Source organism: Lepidochelys kempii, chromosome 7 (genome assembly GCF_965140285.1).
Source record: "Lepidochelys kempii isolate rLepKem1 chromosome 7, rLepKem1.hap1, whole genome shotgun sequence".
NCBI lineage: Eukaryota > Metazoa > Chordata > Testudines > Cheloniidae > Lepidochelys > Lepidochelys kempii.
Genome location: NC_136386.1, coordinates 53,901,089 through 53,913,562, shown reverse-complemented (window position 1 = coordinate 53,913,562; position 12,474 = coordinate 53,901,089). Strand labels below are relative to the sequence as shown.

The window sequence follows — 12,474 nt, the reverse complement described above, 5'->3', positions numbered from 1 at the left end:
AGAGCATGAAATGCACCCGAATCCATGCTCACGCACCCTGGCCAGCACAGTGAGTGAGGGCCCTGTAGGACCCTAAATAGGCCAACAGATCAATTCACTGGTTCTGCCTGTCTCCACCCCATCTCTGCATCCAACTGGCACAAACGGGCCTGTAGGAGCACAATGGGATGGGAAGAGTGACTTCTTTGATGCTGCTGTCAAACCTTACCTCTATGCTCTCTCTCCAACATTGGAAACAACTCAGTCTGAGGGCTATCCCCCACCTGGTGCCGAGCAATGGGTGGCATTTCTCTAATGGGAGTGATAGAGAGAGATAGAGATTCTCTAGGTTTTAGTCAGGAGGAGAGGATGGAAGAGGATAAAGTATGGGCCAGATCAGACGAGAAACATGCACATAAAGAATCTGACACATCAGAAAAGTACAGACAAATAAACAGTGACAAGTTTTTAAAGTGCTTGTACACATGCTAGAAGTCTAAATAATAAGATGGGTGAACTAGAGTGCCTCCTGTTAAAGGAAGATATTGATATAATAGGCATCACAGAAACCTGGTGAAGTGAGGACAATCAATGGGACACAATCATTCTGGGGTACAAAATATATCGGAAGGACAGAACAGGTCGTATGGGGAAGGGGAGGTGAGTGGCACTATATGTGAAAGAAAACGTAGAATGAAATGAAATAAAAATCTTAAATGAATCCACATTTTCCATAGAATCTCTATGGATAGTAATTCCATGCTCTAATAAGAATATAACAGTAGGGATCTATTATTGACACCTGACCAGGACAGTGATAGTGACAATGAAATGCTAAGGGAGATTAGAGAGGCTATCAAAATAAAGAACTCAATAATAGTGGGAGATTTCAATTATCCCCATATTGACTGGGTACATGTCACCTCAGGACGAAATGCAGAGACAAAATTTCTCAATACTTTAAATGACTGCTTCTTGGAGCAGCTGGTACAGGAACCCACAAAGGGAGAGGCAACTCTCGATCTACTCCTGAGTGGAGCGCAGGATCTGGTCCAAGAGGTGACTATAACAGGACCGCTTGGAAATAGTGACCATAATATAATAACATTTAATATTCCTGTGGTGGGAAGAACACCTCAACAGCCCAACACTGTGGCATTTAATTTCAGAAAGGGGAACTATGCAAAAATGAGGAGGTTAGTTATACAGTAATTAAAACGTACAGTGACTAGAGTGAAATCCCTGCAAGCTGCATGGATGCTTTTCAAAGACACCATAATAGAGGCTCAACTTAAATGTATACCCCAAATTAAAAAACACAGTAAAAGAACTAAAGAAGAGCCACCATGGCTTAACAACCATGTAAAAGAAGCAGTGAGAGATAAAAAGGCATCTTTTAAAAAGTGGAAGTCAAATCCTAGTGAGGTAAATAGAAAGGAGCATAAAAACTGCCAAATTAAATGTAAAAATGTAATAAGAAAAGCCAAAAAGGAGTTTGAGAACAGCTAGCCAAAAACTCAAAAGGTAATAACAAAATGTTTTTAAGTACATCAGAAGCAGGAAGCCTGCTAAACAATGGGGCTCCTGGACGATCAAGATACAAAAGGAGCACTTAAAGACGATAAAGTCATCGCAGAGAAACTAAATGAATTCTTTGTTTCAGTCTTCACGGCTGAGGATGTTAGGGAGATTCCCAAACCTGAGCCGTCCTTTGTAGGTGACAAATCTGAGGAATTGTCACAGATTGAAGTGTCACTAGAGGAGGTTTTGGAATTAATTGAGAAACTGAACAGTAACAAGTCACCGGGACCAGACGGCATTCACCCAAGAGTTCTGAAAGAACTCAAATGTGAAATTGAGGAACTATAAACTATGGTTTGTAACCTGTCCTTTAAATCAGCTACTGTACCCAATGACTGGAAGATAGCTAATGTAACGCCAATATTTAAGAAGGGCTCTAGAGGTGATCCTGGCAATTACAGACCGGTAAGTCTAATGTCAGTACCGGGCAAATTAGTTGAAACAATAGGAAAGAATAAAATTGTCAGACACATAGAAGAACATAAATTGTTGTGCAAAAGTCAACATGGTTTCTGTAAAGGGAGATAGTGTTTTACTAATCTATTAGAGTTCTTTGAGGGGGTCAACAAAACATGTGGACAAGTGGGATCCAGTGGACATAATGTACTTAGATTTCCAGAAAGCCTTTGACAAGGTCCCTCACCAAAGGCTCTTATGTAAATTAAGTTGTCATGCAATAAGAGGGAAGATCCTTTCATGGACTAAGAACTGGCTAAAAGACAGGGGACAAAGGGTAGGAATAAATGGTAAATTTTCAGAATGGAGAGGGGTAACTAGTGGTGTTCCCCAAGGGTCAGTCCTAGGACCAATCCTATTCAACATATTCATAAATGATCTGGAGAAAGGGGTAAACAGTGAGGTGGCAAAGTTTGCAGATGATACTAAACTGCTCAAGATAGTTAAGACCAAAGCAGACTGTGAAGAACTTCAAAAAGATCTCACAAAACTAAGTGATTGGGCAACAAAATGGCAAATGAAATTTAATGTGGATAAATGTAAACTAATGCACATTGGAAAAAATAACCCCAACTATACATACAATATGATGGGGGCTAATTTAGCTACAACTAATCAGGAGATAGATCTTGGAGTCATCATGGATAGTTCTCTGAAGACATCCATGCAGTGTGCAGCAGCAAAAAAGGGATAGAGAATGAGACAGAGAATATCTTATTGCCCTTATATAAATCCATGGTACGCCCACATCTTGAATACTGTGTACAGATGTGGTCCCCTCCTCTCAAAAAAGATATACTGGCATTAGAAAAGATTCAGAAAAGGGCAACTAAAATAATTAGGGGTTTGGAGAGAGGAGAGATTAAAGAGGCTAGGACTTTTCAGCTTGGAAAAGAGGAGACTAAGGGGGGATATGATAGAGGTCTATAAAATCATGAGTGGTTTGGAGAAAGTGAATAAGGAAAAGTTATTTACTTGTTCCCATAATATAAGAACTAGGGGCCACCAAATGAAATTAATGGGTAGGAGGTTTAAAACAAATAAAAGGAAGTTCTTCTTCACTCAGCACACAGTCAACCTGTGGAACTCCTTGCCTGAGGAGGTTGTGAAGGCTAGGACTATAAAAGGATTTAAAGGAGAACAGGATAAATTCATGGAGGTTAAGCCCATTAATGGCTATTAGCCAGGATGGGTAAGGAATGCTGTCCCTAGCCTCTGTTTGTCAGAGGGTGAAGATGGATGGCAGGAGAGACATCACTTGATCATTACCAACAGGTTCACTCCTTCTGGGGCACCTGGCATTGGCCACTGTCAGTAGACAGGATACTGGACTGGATGGACCTTTGGTCTGACCCAGTATGGCTGTTCTTATGTTCTTAAATGTCCATGGGACTTTCTTGCATCTGTGTCTGGTCTCTGATGTATCTTGTGTCTCAGCTGGGAGGTGTGGAGATTTTTTATTGTCTCTTCATCTGGCTGGCTAACAGCTGCCCCTGGAAGCAGGAGGGGGGATGGGACGGGGCTCTGATAAGAGCAGAGGAGTTGTTCTCTCTCCAGACAGGGTTTATTTTGGGCCCTCATGTTCTCATCCCCTCATCTCTTCATGGCTGCGGTGGATGAGGAGGTGAAGAGCCAAGGTGAGGAGAGATTGGAGGCTGGACTGATAGATGTGACAGCTTGGATGATCCAGCCCCTAGTTTAAGCCTGCAGGCAAAGCACAGGGCTGAGACTCAGAGGCTGTGGCAAAATAAAGACAAACAACTCACAGCACAAACCATTTTCTCACTCCCAGCCTGGGGTGGACGCAGCCTCCCGACTGAATGGGTCCCTGTGGTGAGGGGGGCACAGACCACCCACAGCAGCACCCTCCACCCCAGCCAATATCCCTGCCCAGTGTGGAGAGGAGGCTCTGGTGGGGTTGGAGAGCTGCTCAGCACTCACCACACCACAGTGGCTCCCATCCTGTGGGGCTGGGCCCAGCTCCCCGTTCTGGGCGTTGTGACCTGGCTGCTCAGGTCTGGTGCTCTTGGTTCATAATTTCCGTGGTGCAGCTAAAGCCAGGAACCCACGCTAAAGCTGCTGCCCCTCCTACCCCTCTGCTTTGCTGATGGGACAGCTGCAGGGGTGCTGCTGTGGGTGGTTGGTGCCTCCTCGACCACAGGCCCACTCCAACTCTGACTGGCAGACAGGAGTCCTTGGAATGCACCCACTAGACCTGCAGATGGTCTGAGTCTGCATATCAACCAGTCCCAAAGCCCTCCAGTGGAAGCCCCTTCTCTGGGCCCCTACAACTGCCTCCCCCAAAATGGGAACTGAGCACCTTGTGCAACCCCAACACATTTTCTAAGGAGTGTGGCTACCGCCAATCTTAGGGAGTCTGGCTGATGAGCAACAACACATTGGGAGAGGTGGGAGAATGAATCTTTTCAGTGGAGATGGGGGTGACATTAAATGTCTCAGGCCTGTGGCTCATTGTGGGGTTCCCCCCACCACCACAAAGGTGCACTAGATCTGGTATAAAATGCTCTGCATGGACTTCATTTCTTGCTCCCCGCCACTGCAGGACCCAGAGAAATTCATGGGAAATATTTGCAAATTCAGCTGTTGGCTATTAGCTTAAAAATCACTGGCCTGAGTCCCCACTGCCCTGCATCTTGTTTTATCATTCACACCTGTGCTAAGTGCATGCAATGTGGGTCTCCAGTGCTACCAGACCATAATTCTCCTCTTAAGCCTACTGGTAATAGTGGTTTGGACCCTCTTGGAACAGCTGTGTATGTGTTTTGTTTGCTTGGGGGAATGGAACAATTCAGACACAAATAAAGCTGTTTTCATTTGGGTTTTTTGTTTTGATTTTATGGAAAAATGCCTATGAGAGATAGGTTTTGTAAAAGCTTTCAGGGCCTGATTCTCATTTACACTAAGGCACCTTTACACCACTCTGGCAGCATAAAGTAGCTTTAAAATGGGTATTATTGTAATTTACTACAACTATAAGGCTGCTTTCCACTGCCACTGTAGTGTACTTGGGCCCTATTGTAAATGAGAATCAGTCCCTTTATGTTTTTAACTTCAGGCCGAACTACCCGGCAGTTTCCATTTAACCTTACATCCCTGCCTTTAAAGAATGAGCCACTTTTTCAGTCTACAATGCAAGTGAAGCTTCATAGTGTTAAATGAAGAGGTGATAATCTAAATAATGCAACATCCAGTGGCACAGGGAAAGCACGTGCTCGATGATCAGGACTCGGACTTCCACTCCCCAGAGCTGGCCCTGTCCAAGGCTTGTACTCAGTATCTGGAGTAAGGTGTAGCGCTTGTCTGCCCAGCCCCACTTGCCAGATGGCGTGTAGAGTGACTTACAGCCTCTCACTCATCCTCTGGGCTGGGGGGCCATGACACACCGCCACAGGCCCCTGTGACTTTGTAACTGACACTGCCCACTAATCCACAAGCAACATGCTACCTAGTAACAGTTACAGAGTTGGAGAAGGCTTGCTAGAGGTAGGAGCGACACAGGAAGGAACACCACCACAGCCACAGGAGAAACCTTTCACTCTGTGACACAGCAGCTCCCAAGGGAGGGAAGCCTCTGGGCCAAATTCAGAAGTGATGTAAAAGATGGTAAACTATCCACTGGGTGTAAGAGAGCCTTAGGCAGCCAGATTAATCCCTGCTGTCATTCTGCTGCAACCTCGGAACCAGACACCAGCCTCAGTTACATCAGTGGAGATCCAGAGTAGCTCCAGTGCCTGCTAAGGGGTTACTCCAGATTTGCATTAGCATAACAAGGCAGCATTTGGCCCAAGGCAGATCTCAGTGGATGTAAGTGATAAAGTAACGTAACTAGCCCAGACATGGCCCTCAGAGCCCAATGCTAGGTGGTGTTGGAGCCTTCTCCTGGAAGCACACAGCTTCTCACAACGCGGGGCCCCCCGTGACTGGCACAACGGGTGTAAGTTACATGCTGAGGAGGCAGAAGCTGGGGCGTGGAGCAGGAAATGCCTCCAGCAGAAGCACAGAAGGCCATGCCCCTTTCTACTTTAATTCATGCCTGTACCAGCCCTAACACTACTGGGGGCAATTCAAACCTGGCAGCAGCAGGAGCCGCTCCCACTGATTTCAATGCGTGCTATGTCCCCTTGCCCCAGGGGCTGTATTTGGTCCCACAGGATCCTAGATCAATGAGAGCTTCACTTATTTTGCATAACCACTGAATGCCACCTCAATGCAGGTGACACCTGCTAGCAACACCTGCTTGCTAAACAGCTGGCTCCTAGGGCCTGGGTCTCTTCTCTCAGCATTTTGCTGCAGGGGAGTTACTCCTGACTCATGCTAGTGAAAAGGAAGTGAAAACCAGGCCCCCAATAAAAACAATTAGGAGTTCTTGTGTCACCGTAGAGACTAACAAATTTATTTAGGCATAAGCTTTCGTGGGCTAAAACCCACTTCATCAGATGCATGGAGTGGAACATACAGTAGGGAGGTATAAATACACAGCATATGAAAAGATGGGAGTTGCCTTACCAAGTGCGGGGTCAGTGCTAACGAGCCAATTCAGTTAAGGTGGAAGTGGGATATTCTCAACAGTTGACAAGAAGTAATGTGTAACTTACCCCACCACGGTACCACCACTATGTTTGGTCCTACCAAATGGACATTTCCCTTGGGGCATGTGGCACAGGGGCATAATGGGCAGAGAACAGGGTGTCTTATGGTGCAGAGATTTCAGGGACACTTCTGTGAGACTCTCCTTCGCCACCCAAGCATCATGACACAGGCATCCCTGGCTAGGAATGGAGCTCTCCGAAGGTGTTGTGACCCACCATCCAATCCATGCTAATTACTATTCGTTGCTCCGTGCCTGTCCAGTCTGCATTACAAGTGCCCCTCGCAGGGGTTCTCACAAGAAATTTTTTGGTGGCGTCAGAGTGAAGCCACCAACTCTTGCTGGTGGCCGCTCTGACAATTTTTCCCTTAAATACTTAATTAACTTTAGGAAAAACAAATAAATATGCACATATACATGTCCAAATCATTGTAATTTTTTTATGTAGGGTTTTTGTGCAGACTCAGTAATAAAAATAACATACAGTTGTCTCTATTCTTTACTGGACCTAAACAAAATAGAAACAAAATAAGGTGCTTTGCACATTCGTGTCTATTTTGTTGTTTCTTTTGCTTTTTTGGCTGCTTTTTTTTTTTTTTAAAGATTTGCTAGCTAGTATGGCTGCTGCTGTGAAAACTGATTATGTATATATCACTTTTCACAGCAGACTTACTAGCTAGCTGGGAGACAGTAAAAAGTGATATTAACACACATACAAATATCGCTTTTCACAGCAGACTTATGCATCCTCGGAAAGCCATGGACGGAGAGGTGGATAGGGAAGCAGTGGGGGCCAGGGGAATGGGGGGGGGGCCAAGCCTGGGGCTGGAGCCCAAAACCCCCTGGCTGGTGGATGGCGCCTGAAGCCCTGCGTCTGGAGCCTGGCACCCGCCACCCCAGGGCTGAAGCTGGAAGCCCGAGCCCCACCACCCCTGTGAAGGTCGGGAACTCACACCAGTGGCCTGCTCCTCTGGCATTTGTGTCTGCAACGGAGGGCAGGGCCCAGCCCCTGCTGGCAGCTCTGTGGGAGGGGCCACTGCTCCCCCCCCCCCCCCCATCACTACCCAGTAGGCTGTGGCAGCAAGAAAGGCCTCTGGTGGCCGCATGCAGCCACATTTGAAAAACACTTCCCTACAACGCAGGTGTCATTTATTCTGGCCCTATCCCAAGGGTCTAGAGGTGAGAAAAGGAAAAGCCACTTATGCACAGTGCACGTTCTATTTGCAAGACCACTGGAGAGATGGCTTCAGCCACCCCAGCCAGGGAAGCTGAGACACAGCTGGATTAACGGCTAATTGTGAAAGTGCCCCTGCTCCCACCCTGCAAGCACAGACACCCTTCGAAACCAGGGGGAGGGGTGGGCAATGAGAGGCAGGAAGAGGAGCGTCCAGGTGTTAATTCACACTAAGAGACTGGAATCTGGCTAATGAAGAGCTCAGCTCTGTGCCTAGCAGATCGGAAGGACCCCTTCACGGGCACTGAGATTTATGAGGATTGACTGAGGTCTTATGGGTCAGCTAGGATTGGACTCCATGGCCCTCCTAGTAGCCCCTGGTGCTTTGCTCTGAGTGAGCAGCACCCCCTGCCCTCATGTGGCTTATCTGGGGACAGTTTGCAGAGCAATGAATAAGTCAGTTGCTGAAAGTCAATTGAGTTAGACAGTCTACTTCCTTCCCTCCCTACCCGCCTCCCTCTGCTTTCCCTCTTCCAGATCCGCAAGAGAAGCAAAGCCTGCCGGGGGGGCCTGTGGGAAAACGACGAACTGGTGTCCATCAACGGGAAGCCATGCACTGGCCTTTCCCACGCCAGCGCCATGCACATCATCGACTCCTCCAGCGACACGCTCCACATCTGTGTGAAACGGTAACAGCCAAGTGCGGGCTCCAGGCAGGGAGCAAACTGCAGGGATACAGCCCCCCTGCAGCGCAGCTTCATTCTGCACAGCAGCTGTCATGCAGCTGGATGCGGGTATCACTTTAGCTAACACAAGGCAGGGCAGCCTTGTCCTAGTACACTGGGGCATGAAAACAAGTCAGAAAAACAGGCCTCTGGAGGACTTTGCATTCAACAAGTGTATGGCCTCTTAGGGCTTCCTGGTTGTCTCTATGCCATACTCCACGGCCCATTAGATTGTATGGCAATAGTGGGGAACAGAACTTAGGTCCTCCTGCTCCTATTGCTTTAGCTAAGGGAATCAATGTTAGCAATGTAGGGAATATGACTCATAGATGAGCAATTATGACTCCATTCTGCAGCAGGCAGTGTTTCAAACCAGACAGTTCATCACAGTCATAAGTAACATTAGTGACATTGCTTTACTTTGGATAAACGAGTATTCTGTACAACTGGGTTTGATTACACAGGGGCCAGTTACATTAAAGGAAACATGGCATGGTGTATTAATGACAGCATTCCATAGTAAGGCCAATAATGGGATGGAAACAGGGGCATAGATAAGTCAGAAGCATACATCCAGACATGTTCCCCCCTCTGGCCTGCAAGAGGTCCAGCTGGCTAATGTCCTGATCCAGCAAAGCACTGAAGCAGGGGACTAACTTCAAGCACATGAGTAGGCTTCAGTGGGACTATTCCTGAGAAGTTAAACAAGTGCTTTAGGGTTTGCTGGATTAGGGTCCAATCCAGGTCAAGAGTAAATCCTGTAGGTTAGAGATAGAAAAGCCCTGGGAAGTCCCATCTCCTCCCTCTCCATGAGAGTGCAGAATTCACCCCTATTGTACCCAAGACTGGACAAAGCACTAGTGAATGTCCCTTCCACAGCGATAAAGAAACACACTGGCTGATGGTCTCTGCAGAGTGGGGCCTGAGGGTGGCTGTGCTGACGCAGGGAAGAAAAGGGCAGGATGACCCCACCCACAAGGAATCAGTATCAGGTCTCCATCTAGTGCAGGGGAGGGCAAACTATGGTTCACGGGCCAGATCTAGCCTGTCAGGGCTTTCAATACAGCCCAGGGGATTGCCAGTCCCATGACGCAGCGGGGCTAAGGCAGGCTCCCTGCCTGCCCTGGCCCCGTGCCCCTCCCGCAAGTGGCCAGCACCACATCCCTACAACCCCTAGGGGAGAGCTCTGTGTGCTGCCCTCTCCTGCAGGCACTGCCCCCCACAGCTCCCATTGGCCGGGAGTGGGGAACCGTGGCCAATGGGAGCTTTGGGGTGGTACCCACAGGTGAGGGCAGTGTGCAGCAGAGCCACCTGCCCCACCCCTCCCCCAGGAGCAACTGCCAGACATGCTGGCAACTTCTGGGAGCAGTGTAGGGCCAGGGCAGGGAGGGATCCTGCCTTAGCCCCGCTGCCACCCCGGAGCTGCTCGTGGTAAGCAGCGCTGGGCCAGAGCACCCAACCCAAACCCCTCCTGTACCCCAAACCCCTGCCCTGAGCCCCCTAACTTCCTGCTGCACACCTCCTGCCCCCCAATACCCTGTCCTGAGCCCCCTCCTACACCCCAACCCTTTGCCCTGAGCCCTTTCCTGCACACCACACCCCCTTCCCGCACCCCAACCTCCTGCCCCAGTCCTACATTCATGGCCCTGCATACGATTTCCCCACCCAGATGTGGCCCTCAGGCCAAAAAGTTTGCCTACTCCTGGTCTAGCGGGAGTGAGCCAGGGCACTGAGACATTCTGCTGTGGTCACCTGTGGTTCTGGGCTCTTACCAGTGCTTAAGTGTGACAAGAGAGGCCTGTGGAAGGTGTCTAGAATAGCACTGGCCTTATGTCACCACACTGGAGACCGCCTGCAGGCAGCAGGTGCTGGGACAAATTCCACTGGGACAAAAATCAACACACTTTGAATTAGCAAAGTGACACAGGCAGTCTCCGCACTGGGGGTGTGAATCAGCTGTCCAGAGGCCAGCATTAGATGGCTTTGGGATAACATAACTAGCTGGCCTTACTCTTCAATGGGGCTTGCCAAATGCTGCTGCCTGTTAAATATGGCTCAGGGAGCAGAGATGCATGTTCCCATGCAGCACAGCCTTCGTTTCCTTCCCAATGGGAGAGTCAGCGTGCTGATTCCAGTGAGTGCGAGTGAGAGATGGGGCCTAACAGCCAGGACTCCAGAGTACTGTTCCTAGCTTGGATTCCCACAGCAAGGAGTAATGCTCGGTTATTTTCAAAAAAAGCAGCAGGGGGAAGGAAGGGAGTGAGACAGGCATCTTTTTATTTTAGGGATTCAGGGATGCTGAAAGAGTTGGTCTGGGAGGCCATGTGAGGGAGGGGATGGTGGCCTGCACAGCTATGAGTGAGAGCAGAGGTCATCCTAATAACCAGCAGTGGGAAGGAGTGTGTGAATGAGACATCCCTCGGTCAAGATGTGCATGTGGCCCACACCGTTGCAATGTTTGAGAAGCCTCGAACTAGACCATTTCCAACAGAACCAAATTCCAAGACTGCCCTGCACCCTCAGCAGTTCACATTTTCATTCAGAGCTCTCTCTTGCATGATTTGCACGCATGGTGCCCCCCCAAAGGTAAGCAGTTGTGGCAATGGGAATTACCTTGTGAGTTAGCCAGATGGCACTAGAGTGCATCATGGGGGTGCTGCAGGCCCTGAGAGCGCCAGAGTTCCTGGACGGGTTTCAGAGTAACAGCCGTGTTAGTCTGTATTCGCAAAAAGAAAAGCAGTACTTGTGGCACCTTAGAGACTAACCAATTTATTTGAGCATAAGCTTTCGTGAGCTCCAGCTCACTTCATCGGATGCACACTGTGGAAAGTGTAGAAGGTTAGCTCTATAGTGCTACTGCTCTGACCTAATTAGACTGTATAACAATACTTGGTGCTACCACTTCTTCCCTTCCCGATAGCCCAAATGGAACACTGTCACAGCCCCCTTGCACACTGCTCTCACATTTTATCCCCTTCGCGGTCATTGAGAGGAAGCCAAGTGGTACAATTGTCAAAAGCACCTAAGACCCAGATTTTTAATGGTATGTAGGTGTTGCTGCACTCAGCATTGCAACAGTTAATTGACTGAGAAGCCTAAGACTCATCTTCAAAGGGATTTAGGCACTTAGGAGCCTAAATCCAATTGACTTTCAATGGGATTTTGGCTCCTAAGTACTCCAAACCCTTTTGAAAACAAGGACGTAGTTGCCTGTCATTCCAATTTTTTTTTTTTTACACTATACAGCCAAGCAACAAATTATCCTTCATGAACCCTTACATTTAAAAGAGACCTGCCTGCTCTGACCACTTGCAGTACAAGCATACGCCCAGTCCCTGCCTCCCTTAGGGCTCACAGTGAAAGTTTCCCTTGATGCCATATGAGCTTTTCTTTCTCAAGCTTTTATTGGTTTGAAAGATGAAGCATAACTGCTTCTGAACCACCTTTTCCCAGACCACGTGCCAAACTGCCAAGTCCTGACTCAGGACGTACCTGACTGAAGGCGCAGCTGCACGTACAGTGGCGTGTAGCGTACGGACTCTGCACACCGAGCTAGCACAGGTATACACAGCAGTGGAGACAGTGAGGCACGGTTTATGTGAGTAGAATGCCCTACACGCCTGAACCCTGGAGATGTACCCTACGTGGCTCTCCACTTGCCCAAGCTGGGCCTCCCACATCTAATGCTGCTATTTTTAGCAGTGTAGCATCCCGCTACCTCCCTGCTGCCAGAGCCTTGCAGTGTGGCATGTAGCTATGCACCATAGCAGCAAGTGTGGATACAGCCTGGCTTCTGCTGCAGGGCGTAGCTACATGTGTAGTGCCTGTACTGTGCGTGCCGCTGTAAGTGTAGACACAGCCTCGGGGGAGTTCTGACACAGCAGGTTCTGGGTAATAAGAACGGCAGAATTCAGCCCCAGGGAGAACCCAAGGGGCCAAATCATGGAGTC

General features: G+C 48.5%; 1 protein-coding gene across 1 annotated transcript in view; it reads left to right on the top strand.

Annotated features, from left to right (window-relative positions):
* Positions 1–12,474, top strand: part of SYNPO2L (synaptopodin 2 like) — a 62,076-nt gene that overhangs the window by 22,605 nt on the left and 26,997 nt on the right. Inside the window, exon 2 of the mRNA XM_073354753.1 lies at positions 8,337–8,488. Coding sequence (XP_073210854.1) covers positions 8,337–8,488 — 152 coding nt within the window. The remainder of the gene's footprint in view (positions 1–8,336; positions 8,489–12,474) is intronic.